At 62.3% G+C, this 26,014-nt stretch overlaps 1 protein-coding gene across 1 annotated transcript; it reads right to left on the bottom strand.

Moving 5' to 3' along the window:
* Positions 1-71: 71 nt before the first annotated feature.
* CPLX2 (complexin 2) lies at positions 72-10,883 on the bottom strand. The gene is made up of 5 exons (XM_039701717.1): positions 10,872-10,883; positions 10,641-10,742; positions 2,307-2,414; positions 1,655-1,830; positions 72-1,483 (listed from the first exon to the last, which is right to left on the bottom strand). The coding sequence occupies exons 3-5, from the start codon at positions 2,335-2,337 to the stop codon at positions 1,286-1,288; spliced, it is 405 nt and encodes a 134-aa protein (XP_039557651.1). The 5' UTR covers positions 2,338-2,414; positions 10,641-10,742; positions 10,872-10,883; the 3' UTR covers positions 72-1,285.
* Between the last annotated feature and the right edge of the window lie 15,131 nt (positions 10,884-26,014).

Here is a 26,014-nt window from a genome sequence, read left to right as displayed (position 1 = left end):
ACCCTGAGCTTGGCGGGGCGAGGGAGCTGACACGGGGGCCCAGGAAAGCAACGCATGAGAAGAGGCCAGAGCAATGTACAAATCCCTTTATTTTATTAGTTCGTCAAAGACTAGTTCGAGCAGGATGGTCACAGCATGTCTGTGGGGCCCCGAGCTGCCCGCCACCTCCCGGCAGGGCCCTGGTGAGCGGCTGGGGGCCGTGGCTGAGGAAGCACAGGGAGGGGAGCACGGTGTGGCAAGAGACGGGCCGGGATGAGGCTGTGCCCCTGCCTCCCCCGCCGGGGTGCAAGCAGCGGCTCCTGGGACATCCCGGGCATCCCTTCCCAGGCCCGGGGACCCATGTGTCCAGCGGCAGGCGAGGGCAGCCGGGTTCTCCCAGCCCGGGACTGGCCCGGCAGCCCCCGGCCCCGCGCTGGCTTTATTGCAGGGGACAGAGCGGGGGTCCCAGCAGCACGGCGAGGGGCGCCTCGGGTGGCCCCCGGGGACAGTGGGGACTCGGGGGTGGGAGGCTGAGCAGCGGACACGAGGACGCATGGAGCGACGGGGCGCACCCTGGCACAGAGACACTAATGCGAGAACGGGGGCCAGCGGGGCCAAGACACGGACGAGCGAGCGGCGGGGACGGGGGGACGAGGCAGGGGGACCCTGCCCCGCGCGTGCCTTTGTACACGGTCGGCGGAGCGCGGCGCCCGCTCCTCCCGGTGCTGAAGTATTGCAGTCTAACTGATATGGCTTTAACTATGGGGCCAGAGATGCGGGGAGGGGGGTCCCCTCCGAGCCCCCGATGCAGGAGCACACCGGGCAGCCCCGGGGGACCCCCGTGCCCGACGACCGGGGATGGGGGAGCTGCGGGCAGGGCGCCTGGCTTTGTGCTTTGGGCTTGGCCCAGGGCGGGAGGGGACGGGGATGGCAGTGTTGGGGACGGGGGCAGGCGAGCAGAGCCCTACTGGGGTCCCCTGGGAGAACAGAAGGGGCAGGGCAGGGGGCACGAGGAGCCACCCCGGGGGGGCCGGTAGGGCCTGGGTGCCCCTAGCCTGCCGCGAGGTTACATCAGTGCATTTGGTCCCGGTTCGCCCTGTCCGGCCAGGGCTGCTCCCCTTTGGCGTGGTGGGGGGGCCCTGCCTGGACGGGACGGGGCGGGCTTTTGGTCTGGTTGGGGGACAGGGCAGGAGGGGATGGGAGGGGGTGTGGGGACCCCCTCTCCGGGGCCAAGGGAACTGATGGAGGAGTTGTAGGAGAGAGGGCGCCCGTGCCCCAGCACCCTATGGCAGGGTTGACGGTGCTGTTACTTCTTGAACATATCCTGCAGTGGGCCGGGCAGGTACTTGAGGACGGTGTCCAGGATGCTCTCCTCCTCCTCCTCTTCCTCGTCCCCACAGCCCGCCGGGATCGCCTTCTTGGGGCGCGTCAGGCTGCCCTCACATGGCTGCTCCAGAGCAGCTTTCTCCTCTGCCTCCTTCTCCTCCTTCTTCTTCAGCCCGTACTGCGAGGACACAGGCTCTCAGCAGGGCAGGCAGTGGGCACTGCCCGCGCTGTGCCCCGTGCCCGTCGCCACCGGCTCGGGCCACCCTCCTCCCGGCCATGCCGGCCCCCTGTCCCAGCCCCACCCCGGCTGCCACAGGCAGGGGCGGGCACAGGGGGGGTGTGTGCCCACCTTGTCACGGATCTGCTGCCGGACTTTCTCCCGCTCCGCTTCCATGCGGGCGTGCTTGGCTTTCCGCTCCTCCTCCTGCTGGCGCAGGGCCTCCTGCCTCTCCTCCTCCTTCTTCTGCGCGTCGGGATCCTTCTCCTCCTCGCCCCCCAGCATCTTCCCCATGTCCTTGGTGGCCCCTGTGCATATGAGACCATTGGTTGGTCCCCAAGAGTGCTGCAGCCTGGTGCTGCTGCCAAAGCCCCTGCAGCAGCAGGGAGGGCAAGGAGGACCTGGGACATCCCCAGGGCCACCTGTGCCGAAGCGGGCTGCAGGCAGGCTCGGCAGGCTGTGGGGATGGGGAGTACCACGGGCTGGCTGGTCTGCCCTAGTTCAGTGTCAGCTGGGGGAGATGCCAGCAGCTCCTTCTTCAGCACCCAGGGGACCTGCTGGGGAATCCCACTTTGTAGCAGAAGAGCCAGGATTCCCCAGCCAGCCGCTGACGGCACTGGTAGTGGGAAACCTGGAGGGCTCCAGCAGCAGCTCCCCACTGCTGGTGGCTCTCTGTGTGACTCTGTCCCCTTGCCGTGTCCCTCCCACTGTGCTACTGACTGGGGTCCTGGGCCAGCATTGCCCCCTGAGGGGGGACCCTTGAGGGGGAACAGCTCCCACTCACCGCCCAGCGCTTGCTTCATGACGAAGTCCATGGTGCCGGTGTGTGCGTGTGGCTAGGCCAGTGCCCAGCGCTCCTCCTCCGCTCTCCGGGCTTGCTGACCTGGGCCACCTGTGCAGGCAGAGAAGGACAGGTCAGGGATGCCATGCTGAGGTTCCCTGCTGCCCAGGCTCAGGGATGGAATGCTCTCTGAGGCTGTGTTTTGCACCCTCTGCATCCTCAGCCCAAGTGCCTTCCAGGATGGGCAGAGGGAGGTTCTGGGGTCTGCAGGCAGAGGATGACTGTGCCTGCTCCCCTCAGCCCCATCCCCACATCCCTTCTGGCCCTGAGGACCTGTGGAGGCACCACGGCACGGACTCCAGAGGGATGTTCCACCTCAGCACTGCCCTTGGTGTGGCACCAGGAGCTCTGGCGTGCTGCTTGGGGGCTGGTGGGATGGGGACCATACATGTGTGCCCTTGCTTTGCAGGAGGGGGTGACAGACCTTGTGTGGGGGTGCCAGCGTGGCACAGCCGGACCCGGGGTGCTCTGTGTGTGTGTGCGTGTCTACAGCAGCACGAGTGCTCTGCAGAGGGATGGGGAAGAGACTGCTGGCGGGTTGCGGCAGTGCTTGGGGGCTGCAGGGGTTGCAGGCAGCAGCCTGTGACTGCGTGTGTGATCCCCGCGGGTGGGTGACACCGTGCAGGGGCCCTGCCTGTGCAGGACGGGGCGGTGAGCTCTGCGTGCGGGCTGTGTTTGCTCAAGAGGTGTGTTTGCGGGTGTGCAGGCTGTGTTTGCTCGGGGGGTGCGTACGCACACGCGCGTGGAGAAGTTTGTGGGGCTGCAGACTGCGTGTGCGCCCGCGATGTGCGGCTTTGCAGGCTGCTTGCAAGCCCCGAGCGCGTGCGTGTGCGAGTTTTGGGGTCTGCGGGCTCTGCGGATGTGTGTGCACGCGGGGTTGCGGGCTGTGCCTGCGGGCTGGGTGCTTGTGCTGCGGGTGTGCGTGAGTTTGCACACCCGGGGGGGGCTGCAGGCAGCGTTCGTGTGAGCGTGGGGGGGTTGTGTGTGCAGGTCCGTGGGTTTGCAGGCGGCACGGGGGGCTGTGCGCGCAAATTTGCAGTCTGTGTCGCGTGTGTGTACGTGTGGGGGTGTTGCAGGCTGCTTGTGTGCTCCGTGTGTGTGTGCATGCGGGGGATTACAGGCAGAGGGTGTGTGTGTGTGTGGGGGTGCCCGTGCCCCCCACGTGCCCCGTGTGAGTGGGGTGCTGCAGGCTGTGCTCGCAGCCCGGGGGTGCAGTTTGCAGCCTGTGTGTGTGTGTACGTGCCCGGTGGGTGCTGCAGCCCCGCGGGTACCCCCACCCCGGCTCCCCGGAACCCCACGGGGACTGGGGGGGCTGCACGAGCTGTGACCCCGCGAAGTTTGCTGCTGCCAGCCCCGGGGCACCCCGCGACAACGCGGGGGTCTCCTCCGGGCAGTGCAGCGCTGAGCCCTGGGGCTGCAGCGGGGGCTTGGGGGGCACCGGGGAACACCGGAGAGCGCAGGGACACCGGGGCCGCAGGCAAAGATCACGGGGAGCACCGGAGCGCTGGGGTCGCGTGGCGGGGGGGGCTCGTAGCGACAGCGGGGTACGTGGGGGACATCGGGAGGTGCACGGCAGACGCGGGGGGAACACAGCAAACGGGGGGAACACCGGCAGGCACCGGGATACCACAGGGGCTGCAGAGCCGCAGGAGACACGGGGGGGCGCCGGGAAGGCGGGGGACAGCGGGGACACGGGACGTAGCGGACAGCCAGCATGCGGGGGGACACCGGGACCGCAGCGGGGTGCGGGACCCGGGGGGCGCGCCGCCGTGGGGGGGGGAGGTGGGGCTCAAGCACAAGGACGACGAGGGGGGAACCCGGGTCGGGGAACACGCACCGGGGGCGCGGGGGACACCGGGGAGGAGGGGGGACGCGGGGACACGGGGAAGGCGGGCACGGCGAGGGTCGCGCAGGGGACGCGGCGCCGCGGGGACCCCTCTGCCCCCCAGCCCCTCCCGCCCCCGGCGGCACGCGTGGGCCCGCCCGGAGCGACTCCCCCCGCCACCGCGCCCACCGGCCCCCGCGGGGTGCGGGACCCCTCCCGGGGAACGCCGCACGACCCCCGGGCAGCGTCCCGGGGAGCGCAGCGCTCTGCGGACGGGGCCCCTCGGGCGGCGAGGGACGGGGCACGGCCCCCGGCGTGGGGTTAATGATTCACCGCCGCCGCAATTAGCGGTAATCAGCCCGAGGTGCCGCCAGCCCCGCACCCCCCGGCTCCCTCACCCCGACCCGCAGCTCCCCGGCCTCCTCTGCAGCGATGCGGGGCGGCTGCGGGAGTTTAATTAAAGTCCCTGATAAATCAAATCACCCTCCCTCCCCCCGCCGCCCAGAGCTGCCGCTCGGGGGCCCCAGCTTTGGATTTTTGGTGCTGCTCCGGGGCGGGTGTAGGGTGCTCAGGGAGGGGATGCCTGAGGGGGTCTGCGGTGGCACTGAGGATACAAAGCCCACGGAGCTCAGAAACCCCTCCAGCGAAGGGTTCCTGGGTGGGAAATGGGGTGCGCCACCCTGCCTGGCCCCCCTGCACCTGCCCGAAGGGAGATGGGCTCCCGCAGCCCCCCCTGTGCTCCTCTGCAGTGCGGGACAGGAGTGCCCGGGTCTCCCACCCCTGTCCCGATGCACAGGGACGGTCTGTGCTCCTCACACACCTCCTTAGGTGCCTCCTGATTAACGCAGCCCTGGGTTCTCAGGGACAAGATGAGCCCTGTGCGAATCAATCAGTGGTACTTGGAGCCGGGCGTGGGATAGCTGGTGTTTAACAGTGAGGCTCTGGACTAGCAGCCTGCGGGGGCCCAGGAGGGCGCTGGAGAAGGTCGGGGTGCAGGGTCCTTTCAGGGATGTCCCCCCCTGAACGTGGGAGGCTGCAGGGAGCTGGGACAGGCTCCTCGGGGTGGGCTGCGGGGATGCTGCCGGTGCTGCCCTGCACTTCTGGGGCTGCTGCGGGAAGGCTGGGGGTGATGCAGGATGTGGGGGGACATCTCGCAGCCAGGGGGGCCCAAACTGGCTTGCAAGTGCCACCTCCAGAGAGACGCACCGGCAGATCCGTGCGTGTGCACCCGCTGCCAGCTCCTGCCTCACGGACAACTCTCAGCACAGGGACAGCACAGCAGGGACTCGTCCCTCTTGGTCACCCGCTCTCAAAAACGCCTCCTGGCACAACCCATCTCCACCAGCCCCGAGCCCTCTGCCTGGCACTGACCAACAACTCCTTTTTCCACCTCCAAGGCAAAAAAGCCTCCTGCCCTCCTGCCCAGCCCGGCTCTGCCAGCTGGCAGCTGGTGGGACGGGCTTGTGGGCGGCAAGACAGGCCTGAGCTCGGCCCGTCCGTCCGTCTGTCCGTCCGTCCGTCCTGCGGCAGCCCTGCTCCGGGCGTTGACGTCAGCGCTCCCGGCAGCCGGGCGGTGGGCGGGCGGCACCGCTCCTATTGTATTAAAAATAATACAGCGGAGCACAAATTCATTACAGATAAGTGTGACAGCCAGGAGGAATTAACGAGCCCGTCTCTCAGCGCCTGACAAACGCCTCCTTTTGTTCCTGGGATGGGTCCTTGAGTCTTTCAATCTTTGGAGATGCCTCGGCTCATTAAGCACATCCTCCTCCAGTAGATCCCAGTGTGCCAGAGAGATCTGCTCCCAGTATCAGCTGAGGCCAAACTGGCAGGGACATCCCTTGTGTCAGTGCCCAGTGCTAAGCTGGGCTTGCCATTCTTGGGACTCAGTGGCCTGGAGCACTGTCCCCAAGCACTGTCCCCAAGTGGGGTGGCCAGGGGGAGGTGGGCGAAGCAGCCCCGTCCCTGCTGCTGTGGGAAGGCTCGTGTGAGCTGAGGCCAAGGGCCCCAGCACTGCAGCTGCTGGGCTGGGGGCACCCTGCTCTGCCCTGCTGGGCTGGGGGCACACTGCTCTGCTCTGCCCTGCTGGGCTGGGGGCACCCTGCTTTACCCTGCTGGCCTGGGGACACCCTGCTCTGCCCTGCTGGGCTGGGGACACCCTGCTCTGTCCTGCTGGGCTGGGGGCACCCTCCTCTGCCCTGCTGGGCTGATGGGCACCCTGCTCTGCCCTGCTGGCCAGGCTTCCACAGGAAGAGCAGCCAGCAGCCCTGGGCATTGCCCCCTGCCCTGCACACCCCTGCTGTGGGACAGAGATGGGATCCAGGGGACCCCCACAGTCCCAGAGCTGAGCTAGCTCCCATGGGTGTTTGGGGGATGCTCCTGGTGCTTGTGCCCAGTGCGGGCACTCCTTTAGGCCCAGCTGCTCCTTGGCATCATCCTGGGCAGTATCACCTGCTGGGTGGCTGCCTGGAGCTGCTGGGGGAGGCAGGAAGGGAGGGGACGTGGAGAGGTGTGAGGGGCTGGGTAGCAGCACTGGAGACAAGTGGAGGAGGAAGCTCAGAGCACTGCCAAGCCCTGCAAGTCGCCTCTGTGGAATTAGCACAGGTGCCAGGGCCCCAGCAGGTCCCTGCTCCGCTCCGTGCTGGCACCCAGGGAGGGAATGGGGCAAGCCCTGCAAGTCGCCTCTGTGGAATTAGCACAGGTGCCAGGGCCCCAGCAGGTCCCTGCTGGCACCCAGGGAGGGAATGGGGGTGGCTGGTGCCACCACATCGGCCACAGCATCTGCTGTCAGCAACGCCCGAGCGGCACCTGCCAGCTGGCATCGTCCCCATTGTGCCCTGACAGCCAGATGGGGACCCTGCAAGGTCACAGCCTCTGTGGGCCCTTTCAGAGCTCCCAGGCAGAGGGAATACCCTCGCCCATCCCTGCGGCACTGCCAGCCTAGCCTGCTGTCACCCATTAGCCCAGGGCAGTTATTTCACTTATCCGCCCCCCAACATCTTTGCGGAAAATAATTATTGGTCCTTCTCATTGCACCGAGGGATTAAAAGTGGTTAACTCCATTTCCAAAGGCTTTGTTATGTTGGTTTTCCCTCAGCTGCTGCACAAGGCGATTTCCACAGTGCCACTTAGGCAGCTTTTATCAGGTTGTCTTCTGGAGGTAATTGGGTTTTTCAGGAGCCTGTTTAAAATTCGTAACCCAGCCTCTTAAACAAAACAAAAACAGCAGCGGGGAGAAGAGGAAGAGGCAGCACGAAACATGCAGCAGCTGCAGCCTCTGAAGAGCAGCTCTGGTCCCTCGGGGCTGGCACCCGGCGGGGGCAGGGACAGGGACAGGGACAGACACCAGCCGTGCTCTGGGATCAGTCTGGAGACAGCCCCTGCAGCTCAGCGGCTGAGCACAGACTGCTCGGGGACAGGGGGGACCCGGCGTCACTCCCTCGTGCTGTGCTCAGGGCCAGGACACTCTGTGGTGCTCAGAGCCACCCACACGCAGTCCCTGGGGATGCCAGGGCCACCACTCTGCCCCTGCAGCAAGCCCAGACCCCCAGCACACGTGAGAGAGACCCCAGCACTGCTCAGCTGTCATCACACCCCTGTCAGACACGGGGTGAATGGGGTCTCACTGCTCAGCCCTCACCAGGAGCCTTGGGGCTGGTGGGGAGGGAGGTGGGCTCATGCCACAGCCTGACCCTGCCCACCGTGGGGCTCCCAGCTGTGGCAGCAGCACCGTGCTCAGCAGAGAGGGACAGAGCAAACGGGCAAAAACCACCCTTATGGGGTAACTTCTGCTGGCCCTGGAGCTCTCCCTGGCTCTGGGCTCTGCTGGCTGGCTTGGGGGGGATCCTGCCCACCCTGTGCCCCCCTGCAGCCAGAGGGGGCTCTGGGCTGACGCTGCAGCTGTTGCTGCTCCCCTGCATCACTGCACAGGTCCCTCTGCATCACTGCCCATCTGCATTGCTGCCACAGCCCTGTCACTGTCACTCTGGCTGACCTGCCTGCCCTCCCCTCGCTGGACGAGGGGTGCACTGGGCACCCCCAGCTCAGCCCTGCCCCTCTCTCTGTCACTGTCACTCTGGCTGACCTGCCTGCCCTCCCCTCGCTGGACCCCCAGCTCAGCCCTGCCCCTCTCCGTGCCGCGGGCACGGCGTGGTTTGGGTGGCAGGGAGCCGGTGGGGCCGGTCACAGAGCTGCTCCCCACGAGGCTGTCCCGGGGGGCACGGCTGTGAATGACCCCCGTGGGCCCCATCACCTCCTGCGGGCCGGGAGGCTGTGGCTGAGGAGGGCTGGGGTGAGGACAGGGCCAGCCCGTGCCTGCCAGCTGTCCCAGGAGGGTACCAGACACAGAGGGGAGCTGCCAGTGCTGCTCAGCCCTCCAGAGCTCCCCAGAATTGCCATCTTCACCTACATCTGTGTCTCACAGTGATCCTGGGGATGAATCTCCCAGCAGGACCTCCCAAGGGGACAGGGACTCAGCTCCAGGCTCCAGCTAAGAAGACTCCAGAGTGGCTGGGCTGTCAGCCATGGCTTTGCCACCACTGCTCTGCGCCCTCTGCTCACCCAGCCCCAGTCTCAGAGCCACCCAGAGCCCCAGAGAGTCCACAGGATGGACCTGTGAGTGCCAGGGAGACCCTGCTGGGATGGACCTTGCCACGGGAGTGCTGCAGTGGTGGCTCCTGATGCCCGCAGCTCCTGACTCCCAGCGTGTGTCCGGTGCCTCTGTGCTGTGCATTATTAAACAGAGGCACTGCAGCCCCTCGCTGTTTATCCTGGAGTGGCTGCATGGGGACAGGCCGTGGTGCCTTGCTGCAGACTCAGCTGCCACATTAAAGCTCAATGCAGGTCTGGCCAGCTCCCCAAACAGCTTTATGACCCCTGGCCTTACTCACCTGGCCGCTTCCAACCCCCCATCCTGTATAGGATGGATCCCACCTCCCTGTGGGTTCACACTGCATTCACCTTGGTGCTGTCACCTGCCCTGCCCTGCCCACACAGCAGGCACAGCCTTCCCACCCCCATGGCCCCGACAAGGGCACGCTGCCGCCGAGTAACCCCATCAATATTTATGGCAGGCACGCACACCCGCGCAGCTCTGCAGGGGCCAGGGCTGGGTGCAGCACACACACGCTGCCTGGGAAGCAGACAAAAGCCCCCCGAGCCCCTGGGCTGCCTGCCCAGTGCCTCACCCCGTGCACACATGGATTTTCATCCTTGCCACGCTGACAGGGCCCGTGCAGGCACCTGAGGTGGTCAGGACTGTGTGGGTAGTGGATGCACAAGGATCATCTCCTGGCTCTGTGTCAGCATGGGATTTGGGCACCCACTCCCCACAGAAAGCCTCAGAGTGGTTATACCCAGCCTCATTTCACTGACAGGAAAAAGACACGAAGGACAAGGGCATGACTGGCTCAAGGCTGGGCATCCAGGTCACAGCAGAGCAATGACAGCCCCTGCCCGTCCCCTCTCCAGCCAAAACACCCTAAAATGAGATCCTTGAGGTTCAGCCTCAAGCTTTGCTTTTGCAAAGATCCTGTAGGCTCTTTGGGGTGTCTGAGTTGAGGACAGAGACTGGGGTGCTCTCTGTACCCCTCTGGGGAGCAGCAGGAAGTGAGGAGCAGGGATGCCTGACCCAAACTCCCAGCTCTGGGAGAGCACCTGCCTGCTTTGGGGAAAGGGCTCATTGTGTCCTGTGAGAGGGGGGATTTGGGAGCCCAGAATGCCCCATGGCCTGGGCAACAGAGCTGCATAAGGGGGGCAACACCAGGGACACCGTGGTGGCAGCAGATGGCTGCGTGGTGGGGGGCTCCATGGCAGCATGGGGGGACATCTGGGTGCCTGGGCTTGGGCCAAGCTGCAGCTCAGGGGGAGCAGGAGGAGCCCGAGCTGCCCTGGCTGGGGAGGGGACTCCAAGGAGGAGCTGGGTGGCTGTGGGGCTGGCTGCCCACCCAGCTGTCTGTGCTCGGGGTTTCTGACGAGCCGGACAGGCACCGTGCTGCTCCAAGAGCTGCTGGGGCTTGGGCCAGGAAATTCATTCTTGGCTGCTTTCAGAGGGGTTTGGCTCGTACCTTTCCCATCTGGGGGCTTTCAAATGGAAAAAAAAAAAAAAAAGAAAAAAGAAGAAAGAAAAAAGCCCTGGCCCTGTGCCACCTCCACAGTCACCATCACTTGCCATGGTCTCCAGGTGGGACTGTGCCCAGCATCTGTCAAGAGCCTGAGCTGCTCCTCACTCCCCTGGTCACTGCCTGGCCCTGAGCTGCTTCAGGTGCCTCTTGCCTGCATCAAAGTGTCACCAAGATGAGACCCCCCCATCTTGGGTGACCTGACTGGCTCCACCGAGGCAGCCCCAGTGGTGCCTCTGAGCCTCCCCATCCATCCCATGCCTCTGCTGTGCCCCCATACCACGGGGAGTGAAATGGCCCCCCCAGCCCCCCAGGAGCCACAGCGCTGCCTACCTTGGTGTGTGCAGCACCAGGAGCCTGCTGCCTGCTTCAGCACCTAAGGCAGGGGGACAAGGAGCTCGTGGGGGTGGCTGGGCATCGCAGGGAGAGCAGGGCCTGCAGAGACACCAACAGTGAGAGCATGAGTGCCTTGGAGGGGCCACAGCACCCCGTGGCATCGACAGAGAGGAACCACCTGATGGGTGGCAGACAGAGCACACCACTGCTTGCTGCCCTCTCCCCCACCTGGCTGGGTCTGTGTGGTCCCTGCATCCCGAGCTCCAAGGATGGAGCTGCCCAGAGCCACCATCTCCCTGCAGGTGGGAGCCCAGCAGGGTGGCAGGCTGCAGGAGGTGGTAGCTCATCCTCTCCTGGATCAGGGACACCCACTCTGCTGCTGGCAGAGGGCTCCTGGCCGTCTCTGCAGGTACCTGGCAGTTCGGATGGCTTCATTAAAAATTTAGAGGGCTCTCAACTCTTTAAGGGTTTTAAAATTTCACATTAACTCTGCCTTCCTTAGCTTGCACATGATGAATTTCTTCTTTGGAGAACATAATGGCAAGTTAAAACAAGCCACCAGACAGAAGTCCTTGCTCAGACTCAGCAACTGGAGGAAGCCTGGTGCTGCTTTGGGCTCCCCCCTCCTGCTGGACCTCAGGAAACTTCTGCCTGGGGATCTCATCCCTGCCTCAAATGTCCTTGAGACCCCCCTGTGATGCTTGGGGAGATGCAGGGGGATGCTGGCCTGGGCAGGGACTGTGCAGGGACCTGGGTCCAGGGTTCTGGGTGCCAGGCTGGCAGTTCCTGGGGTGGGCTGTCCCTGTGGTGTGGCTCACGTCACTGTGACATGTGTCATGAGTGTCATTTCTCCTCTGCACCTCGAGGAGCAGGTTCCCAGGGAAGTTACAAATTCATCCTGACTTCAAGCAAAGGCTTTTCCTCCACCGTGGGGAAGGAGGGAGGCTTTGGCAAATTGGAGATAAATATGTGACTCAGGGGAGCCAGGGGAAACACGGGCAAACACCAACACTGTGGAGGAGCAGGGCTGCCATGGATGGAGCCTGCATTTTGAAAAGCTTCACAGAGCAGGGATGCCTCATTCCAACCCTGGGAGCACGAGACACTGACAGCCCCTGGAACAGGATTTGGGGAGGCAGATGTGGAAAGAGGCAAAGGCTCCCCAGTGGGACCTCAAGGAGACCCCAGGACGGTGAGAGGTGCCCTGGGAATGCAGAGCTGAGAGCTCAGCCTGCAAAGGGCTCAGCAGCAGCATGAAGGTGACCTTTGCTGGGGACAACCACTGCCTCCTTTGGGAGGTGGGAAGGCTCTGGAGCAGGGAGAGACGGGCTGCAGAGCTGCAGGGATGTGCTCCTGGGGGCGTCTGGTTTCCAGACAGCGCCGTGCCAAGGAGACAGCTGGGCTGGGACAGGATCAGTGTGGCTCTGCTGGCCATGGCCCGGGGTGCAGATCAGCAGATATTTATTTGTGAAACCCCAGAGGGTGGGAAGAGCAGGAACACCCTGCCCAGGCACCTGAGAGAATGCAGAGAGTCCTGAGGGTGCTGCTCCCATTCCTGCAGGGTATTTTTTATTTCAGCCAGACCAAAGAGGTTTTTAATCTCCTTTGCAATAGGCAGAGCCTGGCAGCACCATGAAGATGCCTCTCACCTGGGCAGCTGCACTAGCTCAGTCTGTCTGTCTGTCCAGGCAGCCAGACACCAACCACAGCCAAAGCAGAGGACAGGGACCAGCAGAGCAGGGTGATGGTGCCACAACACCCCCAGCTCCAGGGACAGCCCCAGGCACTGGCAGGGATGTTGTGATCCAGTCTGGACACAAGACTCAGTATCCAGGGAAAATTTAATGCTCAAGATGAGACATTAGTGAGTGCACAGCTCTTCTGCTTTGGAACATCCAGCTCTCAGCACCTGCTTGAATAGCTGAGCTTGTGCAGGTGTCTGAGGGGAGGGGACGCTGGGGAGGAGGAGGGTGAGCAGTGGAGCATGGGCTGAGAAACTCAGGGCACATCTCAAAGCACTTCCCCTGCCTAAGGGAGATGCTCCTGCCTGGGTCTGGCACCAGTTTCCTGTCTGGGCAGCAGGTGAGCAGGAGGGTTCAGCCACAATGTTTGGGGAAAGCCTGTGCTGGCAGCGTGCTGTCCTGGCTCTCACACAGGGGTGCAGAGGACTCAGGGTGCCATGCCACCCTGGACAGCCCCCAGAGGCATTCCCCAGCTGAGGTCTGCACCTGAGCCGTGCTGTCCTGGCTCTCACACAGGGGTGCAGAGGACTCAGGGTGCCATGCCACCCTGGGAAGCCCCCAGAGGCATTCCCCAGCTGAGGTGACCTGCCTTGCCCTCAAAAAGCAGAGATCCTCAGCCTCAAACATCTCAATTCCTCTTGCACAATTCCTCTCACCTCACACTGGGGCAGGTCTGGGTCACACCATTGTGGGGCTGTGGGATTTGACTGAGATGAGCAGTGCTCCTGAGCCTCTGGTGAGTGTCACAGAGGGGCTGGTGACACCACTTAGGGAGGGACGGACCTGCTGGTCTGGCTGTGTGCAGGAGGAGCAGGGTGGTGCAGAGCAACACAGCAAAGGTGACAGTGGCTCCTGCAAGGCACCACCTGGAGAGCCCAGGGCAGATGGTCTGGGTCTCTGCAGCCAGGAAGGCTCCGTGGGACCAGGAGAGGCAGAGGGGGAAGCTCCTGGGACGAGCGAGCAGAGCGCTGAGGCGAGAGCAGCCCGCAGGAGCACAGCTTGTTTACCCTGGCTGAGCAGGCCTGATTGCTCTCTATAAATACACCCGCAGAATAAACACCGGGGAGGGAGAAGGATCATTTAAACTCCAGGATGATGCTGGCATAAGAACAAATGGGAAGGCCTGGCCAGGAGCACAGAGGCTGTGGGCGAGAGCACAGATCCTCTGGCCATGGGGAAGATCCTCTGGGTCCAGCCCTGGCTGCTGGGGAAGTGTGTGATGCCCAAGGGCTCGGGCTCGGTGCCATGCAGCCTGGGCTGCAGTGACCACGCTCTCCTGCCATTCCAGACCTCCAGAGCTCCAGGCCACAGGGGCACATGGTGCCCAGGGGTAGGAATGGAGATGTGCCACGCTGCCAGTGATCACCGCCTCTTCCCCAGAGGGGTTTTCCACATGGCTGGACCTCTGCTGGGACTTCTCATCTCCAGAGCATAAACCAGGCTAGGCAACCCAACACAGCTCCTGATATGGGCCTGGTGGGCTTGGGAAGCCTCCTTGGCTCCTGATATGGGCCTGGTGGGCTTTGCCTGGCAGCAGCCCCTGCAGAAACCCAGGGAAGAGCCAAGGTGTGAACCACAATCATCCTGCAGTGCTGTGAGGTGTTCCGAGCTCTGTCTGCTCCAGGTCATTTCAATACTAATGTCATCAAGCAAGGCAATCGAAGAAACAAACACGGCCCACAGCCAAGTGAGACTTTGAGACATTTTCTGTGCCAGTTTGTCTCAGCTGAGCCATCTCCAGTTTCCCCAGGAGGGTGAGGGTCAGACACTGCGAGCAGTGCTACTGGATGGGGACTGAGCTCCTTTGTTTCCATACTGGAGCCTGTCCTGGCAGCCCTTGGGGTCCTGCAGGTTTGGCAGGGAGGACACTTCTCTGAGTGTCCAGCCCATCCTTCCTCGCCCTCGATTTGCCAAACCCAGCACCTCAGCCTGACTCAAATCACTCCGGTTCCTTCACCAGCCCTGGCCACCAGCTGCTGGAGCCTGGCTGGTTGCAGGGAGAAGCCCTGAGCCCTGATCTGAGCCACGGTGCCAGCCCTGCCTCTCTGCTCTGACTCACTATGCTGCCAGCCTCGGGCAGCGGCTGCCCGGTCACGCTCGTGCCATGCGGGTGGCACTGCCACCGCGTGCTGCCAAGGCCTGGATCACAGCAGCCACCTGCCCGTGTGCTGCTGGGGACACGGCAGGGAGAGGGCTGGACTGTGGGGCTTCGGAGGTGCCTTGTAGGGACAGTGCAGAGGGGACAGGGGCTGAATCTCAGGGGACTGGTGAAGCTGGAATGCTCCGCGAGTGGCTGGACTCAGCCGTGGAGAGCAGGGTGGAGGAGGAAGCCCTGATGGGGAGGCACGGGGAGAGCCCGGCAGGCACCGGAGATCCCCCGGCAGAAAGGTGCACGGAGCCTCCGGGCTGCGGGCAGGGGGTGATGGCGGGATCAGCTCGCATCCTCTCCCTGCCCGCAGCCCCGCTCCGCGGAGCCCCCCCGCCGGGCACGGCCAGGCACGGAGGGGTACCCAAAGCCCGGCCCGGGGGTGACAGCCCTTCTCCTGCCATCCCCTGCACAGCGGCGTGTCCCCCTCCCAGACCTGCGGGTGGGCAGCCCGGGGGCGCGCCGCTCAGCTCCGCATCTCGCACCCCGCATCACCTGCATGGCTCCCCGCACCCCGCAGCACCTGCATCCCTGCCCGCACCCCGCATCCCGCACCCCGCATGCCGCATCCCGCCGCTCCGCGGCCGCCGCCCCGTTATATAAGCCGGCGGCCCCGGGAGGCTCGGCGGGCCGATCCCCGCGCCCGTGCCCGGACCCCCCGGGCTCTGCGGCACCTCGGCGCGGCTCCGGTGCGCCCCGTCCGCCCCCGGCGCGGAGAAGGAGCCGCCGCCGGAAGGGAGGCGGGAGCCGTAGCGGTACAGGGGGGGCCCGGTGCTGGCTCCCCCTCCGCCGCACGGCCTCCCGGGCGGGGCCGCCTCCGTGCCCGCCTCCGGACCGCCCCGCGCCCCGGGCGGCAGCCCCCGGCCCGGCCTTCCGCCCCGCTGCCGGCCGGGTTCGCTCCGGTACCCGGTGATGGCTGCTCCGGTACCGAGTTGCCCCCCCTTAGCTATTCAACCATCCGCCCCCTGCACCCGGCTGTGCCCCCCTCGCCCCGCTTCACCCCCGGTACGAAGCGTCCCTCCCGGTGCCACAGTTGCACCTCCATGCCATGACAACCTCCCCAGAGCGTGGCCATGTCTTCCAGTACCCCATTTCTTGGCCACCCGTTTCTCCAGTACCCAGAAATTCCCCTCACTCCCCAGCCATCCCTCTGGACCCCCTGAACCTGCCAGTTTCTCCCCATCCAGCAATTCCTTCTAATATTTGCTCCCTCCCCACGGGACCCGGTGCTTCTCTGCCCCCCTGAGCTGGTGATTCCTCTCCCATGGCACTGCCAACCCCTCCAGAGGAGGGGTCTCTGGACAGGGCACCTCTGGGTGTCTCGGGTGCCAGCAGTGTTCCCCAGATCACAAATCCCTCCTGCACAAAGGTTCCCTCACAGGGTGCCCCCAGGATGGGGGTAATGAAGGGCCATGAGCCCTCTGGAACCTGCAGGGCTCACAGAAAGGCCAGGAGGAAGCAGAGGAGCTGGAGAAAGACCAGGAGGGAGCAGAGGAGCTGGAGAAGGGCCAAGAGGGAGCAGAGGAGGTGGAGAGCTGGAGCAGGGGATGCTCTGGGAGCTGCAGAGCCCAGGGATGGGGACATGGCCAGGCTGGCCATGTGCTGCTGCATGAGGTAGGGAACAGCAGAAGGAAGGAGTGTGAGAAAAGCAAGAACTTGTCCACAGAGGCTTCAAGAAGCCAAAACTCTGGTTCAGGGATTGGTGCAGAGCGTGGTCAAGAGGACTGCAAGACCCCACTGGCCTAAGGGGCTGGAGCTCATCCTTCCCCTGCCCAGTCCCTGTCCACAGGCTGCTCCCTTGTGTTCCTGGCAGCAGCTGAGGCCCTTTCTCCCCTAGCTTTTGTTTTGGGTTTGTGGATGCTCAGAACTTCTCCCACCAAGCCCTGGAGATGCTCTGGGCTTGGTGCTTTCTGGGGTGGGCTCCTTGCATTGCAACTTGTCTTTGCAATCTGTTTGGCCACGGGGATCTCTGCTGGCTCTCTGAACAGGGGGGTCCTGTCTCTCCCTCCTGAAAAGGGGGTGCAAGACAGCTGTGTCTTAATGCCCGGGGGAGTTTGCTGCTCACATTTCCCACCCTGGGGAATCCCTCCTCCTCCACCAGGCATCACGGCAGGGTCAGGTGCCGGTCACCCGGGAGCCACCTCCGGTTGTCCCTCCCTGCTCCCGCCGTGCTGCTCGTCACATCCCGCAGCAGCTCACTGCACCACTCCTTCTTGCAGGGCTGCTGCGGGATGGAGAGCCTGATGAATAAATCAATCCCCCCCGGTGCTGAGGCTGCAAAACTTGGATGCGAGCAGAGGAGCAGCGCCGGGGCTGGCGGCCCGGCGGCCGGGGTGGCAGCGCTTGTGAATTCCCCCCGTGCAGCCGCCGCAGACAGAGCTGCTGCAGCCAAGTGGGCAGCTCTGATTGCCTTCTCCGCATGTTTTATTTATCAAAGCGCTCAATATGCAGCTCTCTCTCCTGCTGTCCCACATTTCCCCCAGATTCTCCCTCCTGGAAATGGGAGCAGCGGTTTGGAGAGGAGCCGTGGGGCTGCTGGCTCCTCCTGGGCTCAGCGCTCTCCTCGCCTCCGTGCCACACGGCTGTCACACGGCTGTCACCCGGCTGCCACCGTGCCGAGGACAGGGGTCCCTTGCTGCGAGGGGAAGCACAGCGCTGTGCCACTGCCCTTTCCTGAGCTCAGGGAACCTTCTAAAGAGCAGCCAGGCTTTTGGTCCTCCTGGGGTGTGCCAGGCAGGTGCCAGGCGCCGCAGGAGGCTGCTGCCATCCTCCGTGCATGGCAGAGGATGGCTTTGACCTGCTCCTGGCCAAGCTGGCCGCTGCCACTGGCTCATCCTGGCTCCTGCTCGCTTCCCTCCATCGCCTCCAGCTGCCTGCGCCCGAGGAGCAGAGCAGGGAGCTGCAGGGTGCGTTTCTGCTGCCTCGCTGCTAATAAATAAACCCCAGTAATGAGCTGGGCTCTGGCGGGCGGGCAGGTAGTGGCAATAATCCCCCAATTAAGTGGATGAGGCAGACAGTTAAGTGCAGAAAACCCACAAATAAACAAGAAGGAGAATAACATAGGAGCAGGGAGGAGCTGGTGTCTGGGTGCCTCAGCCTTTCCCCCGGCAGTGCCAGCAGCACTCTGGGAAGTGTAGTTCTGCCTTCATCCTCCGCCGACATCCTCCTCCGGAGGGACGGAAATCCCTAATTTTCAGCGTTCCTTCTTTTGCACCGAGGCTGGGCGCCCCATGGAGCACCAGGACAGCCAGCTCTGGGGATGTGGAGCAGGACAGGAAGGTGGCTCTGTCGGGAGCCTGTGTGCCCAGAGCATCCCTGCCGAGATGGGAGCCCACAGGGCTCCAGGAGAGGAAACCCTGCCAGGCAGAGAATCCTTGGGGCTGTCTCCATGCCACCAGTGTGGAAACTGAGGGGTGGAGAGGCTGCAGCTGTGGGATGGCTGCTTTGCCTTCTCCCCCCTGCCATGCCCGTGTGAGCATCCCTACCCTTGAGCTTCCCTCGGGTGGAAATATCAGCTTGGAGAGCTTGACAGAGGGTGCACTGTGGAGGATGGAGCTGTGCAGGGGCCGTGCAGGACGCTGGCACAGCACAGGCTTCCTCCTGGAGCCCCAGACGGACACAGAAACCTCAGAGAGAGCAAAGCCTCCCCGGCTCTATCGACCGCGGCCGTGGGCCGTGCGTGCCTCATGCCGGACCTGCAGGGATGATCAATACTCGTTTTTCTCCCCAGCCTAATGGGAGCCACCAGCCCTGCCACTTCCCCAGCGCTGCCAGGAGGGGATGGCCATGGGTGGGCTGCAGCTGGACCCGCTCCTCCTTTGCACTCTTAGGGTGAGGGTCCCCAAGAGCTGCGGAGCTGTCACAGCCCGGGGCTTTGCCACCAGGCGAGCTGCTGGCTGCCAAGGCTGCAGGGACAGCGGACACTGGTCCCTGGGATAGCTGTGATTAGTGATAAACAAACATTTTGGAGCAAAGGTCCGAGGGCTTGTGGCGTGCTGGGAATTGCAGGGACACGTTTCACCCTCACGGCAGCCGGCGGTGGCTGCGCAGGTGCAGTGCAGGAGGAGCTGCTCAGCTCCACAGCTCTGCAGGTGCTGGGAGGATGTTCCCACCGTGTGTGGGTGGAAGAGGGAAGCCCATGGTGCCAGAGGCCAGGCTGCAGTGCCAGGGGACACGGTCCCATTCTGCCTGGTGGCAGGGCTGCTGATGGTGGCACCGCGGGGATTTTTCCTGTGCTGGCAGCAGAGGGGGGACTCATGAGAGGCATAATAATAATCCCCACGTGAAGTATAAGAAAAGAAGCTATTTCAGTGTTGCCTCCTCCGCCTGGTGAGCCCACAGCCAGGCCTCTGTCGGGAAAGGGAATGCAGATAAATCAGCCATTGTCCTTAGGAAGATGAGCTTATACCCCTCAGGTGGCACCAAACCTTGGTGGGAAAAGGTTTGGTGAATGCTGGGGTACAACTTGTACCTGCCCACAGTCCCAAACGTTGGGCAGGAAGTGCCTGGCATCAACTCAGCTGCCTGGATCCCTGTGAATGAATTTCCCAGAGAGAGCAGCAATTCCTGGAAATTTTCTTCTCTGTGTCTGTGCACGCAGTATCTGGGAGCTGAACTCCTTCAGTGGAGAAGGGAAAAGAAAAAGACCAAAAGGAAATTGAAGAGATTGGGGTTTTGATGCCTTTTCCTTTGAACACAGAGCTGGGTGGTGATGGGTGAGGGGCTGTAGGATGGAGCATGCACATTTTACACCGTACACACTTGGGAAAGCCAAGCCAGCCTGCATGTGCCCTCTGTCCTGTTTTGGAGGGCAGGAGCTGCCCTTCATGGCAGACTGCAGAAGATTGATGTGTTTTTGAAGGCAAACCAGAGTTTTTGCCCTGAAACGGTGTGGGTGCCTGCTCCGAATGCTAAGCAGCTCCTTGGAAAGCAGTTTCAAAGAACAAAGGGGAGCAGGATGGGGGAGCAGGGCAGTCAGCCCCCTCCTCTGGCCCCTGGAGACTGCACTGTCCCTTCCCAAAAGTCACAACAGATAATCAAACTCATAGGAAAACCTCCACATCTCAAGAAGCCTGGCCCATGGTTCTGGGGGTCTGGCTGGTGGAATCCCCCCTCAAGGGGTCACAGCCTGTTTTGTGGTGGCCAAGATCCACTCCTGGAGGATCATTCTGGGGGGGCTGTGGATTTATTTTGCAGGCAGCTGCCACTGGTGGGACCTATGCTGGTGGGGCAGGAAGCAGAGGAGTGCACGGGAGCTGTCCCAGGGGTGTCCCCAGCTGCTCCCCCCCAGCGCCCCCAAAACTCCCACAGCGCCAACACCATCCCAAATTCCCTTGTTGGGGTGGCACAAGAGCATCTCCTGTACCCCAAAACTGCTACCCTGTGCCCGGGGGCTTTCAGGGCAGAGGGTTGGGGTCTGCCCAGTCAGCCCTGAAAGTGCTTCTCTCCGCAGATCCTCCCACCTGCCTCTGCCAACTAATGGAGGTGATTTTCACCTCCTTTCATCTGGAAAACCGCCGGCAAAACTCATCTAACAACTTCCCTGGCAGCAGGAGCCTTGAAGAGGTTTCTCTCTCGCATTCACAGCAGGTGATTCTCCGTGCTGCTCTGAGGAGCATCGCTCTGGCTCGGGATGCAGAGCAGCACTTGGGACCCCCTGTGACCCCAGCCCACACTCAGTGGGACACTGGGACAGCAGGAGCAGACATTAGCCCCTCGGCATTGCTTCTCCTCCATCCTCCCTTGTGCCTGCCCTGTGAGAGGTGAGGGGTGATGCAAAAACAGCCGGCGTCATTCCCAGACAGGAAACATCCCTGGGATGATGTGAAAAAAGGCAAAGAGTTCAGGATAGTGGATCCCCATGGATCCCCCCTGTACTGTGCCTGAGCACGAGCTCTCCTGGTGGTGGAGATGTCTCTGAGCATCCACTGATGGAGACACCTCTGTCTGGGGATGGGAGCATCATCACAGTGAGGTGCATGCTGATATGGGATCCTCAGGAGCTGCTGTAATCTCATTCCAGGAGCAAATCACATTCCCAGCAGCCAAGGACATGTTAGGTCTTAATAAAAATGGTAATTCCCAGCAGATTGAGTTGGGAACAGGGAAGGTGGCTCTTGCTTCCCCTTTCAAGCCTTCTCCAGTGCCCATGGGGAGCGTGGAGATGCTGGAGGAGGCAGAGGGCTGCACTGAAGGATGAAGGATTTGGAAAGTAGGAGCAAGAGGTTTCTGCAAAACCCCAGCTCCTCACATCCTCTGAGATCCGGCCTCGGGTCCTTGTCTGCCTAATCCCTGCCCTGACGCTCACCCGAGCTGCCCAGCCGTGAAAGCCAGAACTGTTTGTTTGCAGTTTCCTAGGAGAGAAATCACGTTAAAAAAAATTAATTACACACCTGAAAACAAAATCTGGCTGCTCAAGTGCACATCAGGGATAAATGGTGTGCTCCAAATTAGACAATTTACAGCTTGGGTAAGTAATGAAGGAACCCAGCCAGGCGTGAAAGCAGAGGGGGAGAGTAACCCTGGGGAAATGTGGGGTTCTTTTCTCCCTGCTCCCCTTGTCCCCCATCCTCCTCATCTCTCTGACCCCCTTTTCATTGCTGCTTGCTGAGAAACCCCCATTTACTCAGCACTGCTGGCTGGAGCAGGTCCTTGTGGCCCCAGCCTCGGGAGTTCAGCAGGGATTTTGGATGGGAATGAGATGGGAACGGCCCCAGAGAACGGGGCAGGCAATGGAGCAGAAGGATGTTCTGTGCACCCCAGGGAGCGAGGGGCCGGCTGGCACATCTCCCCCGTGGCATCCCAGTGAGCAGAGGTGTCCAGCACGGGGGTCCCTCGCTGCCCCCCGACCCCCCTGGCATCCCCCAGCCCACGCTGGCCTCTGCAGTGCTGGCTGTGCGGAGCGTGGGCGGGCTGGCAGCGCGCAGCCGAGGAACGGGCAGCGATCCAGGCTTGCTGGCGAGAAGAAAATAATTTCTTTGCCTTATTTTTCCCTTTAGAGTGTCCCAGCCCAGGCTGTGAGTGTGGGGATTTAAAGGGGCTGTGTCCCAGGGCCATCACGCCGCGTTAGTGGCGGTGGGGATGGTTGGTGGGGCTGGATCCCTGAGGAGGAGCTGAGCTCCGTGAGTGGGCTGCTGGCTGTGGGTGCTTCCTGGCTTGCCTGCAGCAAGGAACCACCTATGGGGACTTTTGCTGCCCCGGGGCAAAGTTAAAGTGTGGGCAGCACCCGTGATGGGTGAGGAGATGCCCTGTGCCTCTCACGCTGCCCAGGGGGAAGCCTGGAGCACAGCAGCATCCCAGGAACCCACAGGAATCGACCCCCTCCTCCACCCACGCCCCTCTCTGCCCCCCGTGTGCTGCCCACCAGCTCCGGCAAGGGGCAGGATCCTCCCAGGCTCCCCAGCCTGCGATGGTGCGTGGGGATGGGAGCAGCCTCCCTTCTCCCCTCTCTGCTCCACTCCCACCTCTGCTCGGTGCCGGCTCGGAAACCAGCCAGCTAATGATGTGAGCTGCGGAGCAGATGGGGGACCTGACGCTCCACTCCCCGGCAGCGGATTAGGCATGCAAATGGATGTACAGAGACGCGGAGCCTCCTGGCCTGTATCCTCTCCACCCCCACCACAGGGACGCGTTCCAATCCGCAGCCCCCAGGCCCCCACTCACAGCACCCCCGGCCTGGCCTGCAGCCACCTCTGCAGGGCAAGCACGGACGGACAGACGGACACAGGGTTGTGTAGGGTCCGTGCAGCCCCGCCTGCGGGCGGGATGGTCCCTCCTTGACCTGTGGATGCCGCCGTGTCCCCCGTGGTAGCGGCAGTGCAGGAGCTGCACTGGCTGCATCCCTCCCTCCGCCGCCCCCTGCGCTCCTCTCGCAGCACCAGCGGGTGCTGCTGTGCCCGTGTGGGGTGGGATGCTGTGCCCGTGTGGGATGAGATGCTGTGCCCGTGTGGGGTGGGATGCTGTGGGAGCAGAGCAGGGACAGTGGCCCAGCTGCTGCAGTTCCCAGCTGTGCTGACTTCAGGAGATACATCAGGGATGCTCTGGGATGCCGGCAAAGCTGCTCCTGCCCTGGGCAGCACCAAGAGGCGTCACTTTAGCTCCTGCAGTGCTGTGACCTCTTCTCAGCCTAAGAAATGCTGCGAAATGTGAGCTGGCAGAAGCAGGACAGTCTGACTGAGTCCTACTCCACCTCCAAAACCTGTGGAGAGCTGGGAAGTGCAGGAAGGTTTGGGGCTTCGTGGTGCCCAACACAACCACGTGCCCTGGGGGGACTGAAGCAGCCCCAGTAGAGACCAGCTCAGCCGGAGTGGGAGCAGCAAGGACAGCCCTCTCCAGCCCAGCTGTAAAACCAGCCCCAAGAGGACACAAAATCTGTCCTTGCCGACATGGGGATGAGACTGTCTGCACCTGCAGCATCACTCGCTCAGACCCTCTGTGCCACTGCAGCAGTGCTGTTATCTCTAATGCCTGGGAGCGGGAAGGAGATTAATATTCATCACAAGGGAGCGGAGCATATGGAATATGAATAATGCTAATTGTGTCTGTATAGATTTAGTGTAAGAAGCTTCCATGCATTAAGGAGGGAGGGAATTAGTTCTCTGAACCGTTTCAGACTCATTTCTGGCAAAGGAGTGCCTGCCTGCCCGCAGGTTGGGAGGCAGGGGTGAGGATAAAACTTGAGTCCTGTGCCTGAGAGGGGAGAGGCTGGGGATGCAGGGCGGCTGTGCAGGGGAGCACAGGCACCCTGTGCCTCCCAAAAACCAGAGTGAGGGAGCAGTCCCTGCAGATGCCAAGGAGGAAAGGGCTGCCTGTAGGCCTGTGAGCTGCACAGCCACGGGCTGCTGCAGCCAGAGGCATCCCCAAGTGCCAGCACTGGAGGTGTCTCCAAGCCTGCTGTGCCTGGGCTGCTTTTCCATGTGCGTGGCCCCACTGGGCTTGAGTCCCTGGGGCCAAAGGTAGTGCAGGGCTGGCACTACTCCTGCCCTAGGTGAGTTTATCTGCCCCCAGGTGCACAGCAGGCAGGGAGCTGGTAGGAGGCAGTGCCCTGTGCACTGGGGGTTGAACTGGTAATGAGTTGCTGGGGGCCAGAAAACTTCATGCCTTAAACATTCATCCCATTTGCCTTCTGGGGACGAGGGCTGGTGCCCTGTTTTAATCGAATCAGCTCATGGCTTTAATCAGGTGAAGAGGAGAAGGCTCATTTGCTCAGCCAGGCAGGGAGAGCAGGCTGGGCACTGCAGGTCCAGGGCTTTGGCAGAGCCCCCCAGCCCTGGTGGGTGTGTTCCCTGCTCATGTGGCATGGGCTGACTCGTGGCAGTGTCACCTTGCTCATGGGGGGCTGGCAGGAGCAGCAGGATCAGGCTCCCCTCCCTGCAGCTGAGCTTCCCCCATGCCCCAGCACTGCAGAGGGGTTCAGGCTGGACACCCCTCTTCTGCTGAGCTCCCCAGGGATGGCCCTGTGGCAGCAGAGGGCTCAGGAAGGGCTGGGGTCATCCCTCTGCTGCAGACTGGAGCTGGTCAGGGGAGGATGGAAAACACCTGGGGTCCAGCTGCTCCCTGAGATGCCTCCTGGCATCCCTGCAGCTGCAGGGGGAGGATGCTCCATGCCTTTCCCCAGCTCTCCAGGGCCAGCAACCGCAATTGTCTCAGGCTCGACCATTGCCCTCTTCCTCCCCTCTCCTCCCATCCCTACCTGGGGTCCAGCTGCTCCCTGAGATGCCTCCTGGCATCCCTGCAGCTGCAGGATGCTCTGTGCCTTTCCCCAGCTCTCCAGGGCCAGCAGCCGCAATTGTCTCAGGCTTGACCATTGCCCTCGTCCTCCCCTCTCCTCCCATCCCCGAGAACGTGATTCCTCTTCCTGCACTTTGATCTCGCCAATTTTTAGCTCGTTCTGGCTGCTTTATAGGCACTAATCCCTCTGCAGGCACTGGGGAGAATCCACCTACACTCCATGCAGTCTTAAGTCTTATTGTGTAAACAAAATCTCAAACACGAAATCCCTAATCCTTAATGGTTGGAGCCTCGGATACCCGTCCCCCGTGTCCTGCCCGATGGAGGCTGGAAGAGGGGGAAGGTCTCTGCCATGTTTGCTCCCATCCTCAACCTCAGCACAGATTAAACATCTGTACATGCTTTTAACCCTGTTTTTTTTCTTCCTTTTCTTCCTGGCTGTTCACACTGGTGAGCCCCCTCCCTGCTCCCCTGCATTTGTTCAGCTTAGGGGATCAAACTGGGTGACATTTGGAGTTGGGATATTTAAAATGCAAATTTCCCCTGGATAGATAAGTGGAATTTGCTCCCTCTTATGAAGGGAATCTCTGGGGAGAGCCGAGCACTACGGCCAGCCTGCTCTGAATGCGAAATGCAGCAGGGGAATCCCTGCCTCCCCCAGCCTGGCACTTGTGGGCAAACCCTGGTGCAATAACCACCCCGATGGCCACGGAGCTCTCCACATTTCCCCCAAACACGGTGACAGGTGGGAGCTGCAGGGTCGGCAGAGAAACCTGTGGTGTTTCTGGATCACAGCCAGGGAGGGAGAAATCTCGGTGGCCGCTGGTGTAATCCCAGAATTGATGTTTTTTCCCTCTGCACCCGGGGTGCTGCTGATGTATTTGTCTCTCCCTCCCAGCTCGGAAATTAAAGCTTTCACCACTTTTCTTGCTGCAGAGGAACAAATGTGCGTCTGAGAGGGAGATTTACACTTTGCTTTCCTTCCTGGAAATGGAGCGTGATTTTCCAGCGACTGCAGATGCTGGGCCTGTCCTGATGCCTCGAGAGGAGAAGGAGGCCCCCACCCATCCACCCTCCCAGCCTGCTTCAGCAAACCAGGTGGGTTTTCACCCCAGAGGGTTTGGGTGAGAGGGCTGCAGTCCTGTGTGTCCCCCTCTGCCCTCACATGACTCCTTGTGCCCCCCTCTTTCCTCCCCTTCTGGGTGCAGGCTCCAGGCTGGGCTGATTCACCTCCTGGCATGGCTGTACTCACAACCTGCTAAACCAAGGGAGGAGTGCAGCATCTTCAGGGAAAAACACTCAGTTTGCTGCCAGCCCCATCCAGGATGAGACTGCAGGCAGCAGACTGCACACGGGGGGGCATGGCAGTGTGGGAATTACAGCAGGAGAGGGGCAACCCGGGCTTGGGAAGCCTTGGGAGGGCTGGGGGGAGTTCACCTGGAGCCATTCGTGTGCATCAGCTTCATCCCTGCCTGCCCACAGCCCCCCACTCACGCAGCAGCAACTTAAAGCAAAGGGAAAAACCACAAAGCAGAAGAAGTTCAGGCAGCTCTCTGAGCTGGTCCCGGGCTCCTGCAGTGACTGGGGGCTTCCCACAAACCCTGATGCACCGAGGAATATCTGGAACGTCATAAATATACTCTGGGAAGGAAGGAAAAGGGATTTGAATTTCAACTTTGATGCATAATGTGCTTTCTATAAAAAAAAAAAAAAAAAAAAAAGAGCCTCCTTGGCAGAGACCAGACAACTTCACA

The sequence above is a fragment of the Passer montanus genome, unplaced genomic scaffold (genome assembly GCF_014805655.1).
Source record: "Passer montanus isolate IOZ18808 unplaced genomic scaffold, ASM1480565v1 scaffold15, whole genome shotgun sequence".
Lineage (NCBI taxonomy): Eukaryota > Metazoa > Chordata > Aves > Passeriformes > Passeridae > Passer > Passer montanus.
This window is presented reverse-complemented; position numbering and strand designations above follow the sequence as displayed.

Bases quoted from the DNA above. Each gene is read 5' to 3' on its own strand.
- CPLX2 (XM_039701717.1), bottom strand. From the start codon at position 2,337: ATGGACTTCGTCATGAAGCAAGCGCTGGGCG. The intron at 1,831-2,306 runs GTGAGTGGGAGC...TCATATGCACAG, and splicing joins CATGAAGCAAGCGCTGGGCG to GGGCCACCAAGGACATGGGG. The intron at 1,484-1,654 runs GTGGGCACACAC...GTGTCCTCGCAG, and splicing joins GGCAGCAGATCCGTGACAAG to TACGGGCTGAAGAAGAAGGA.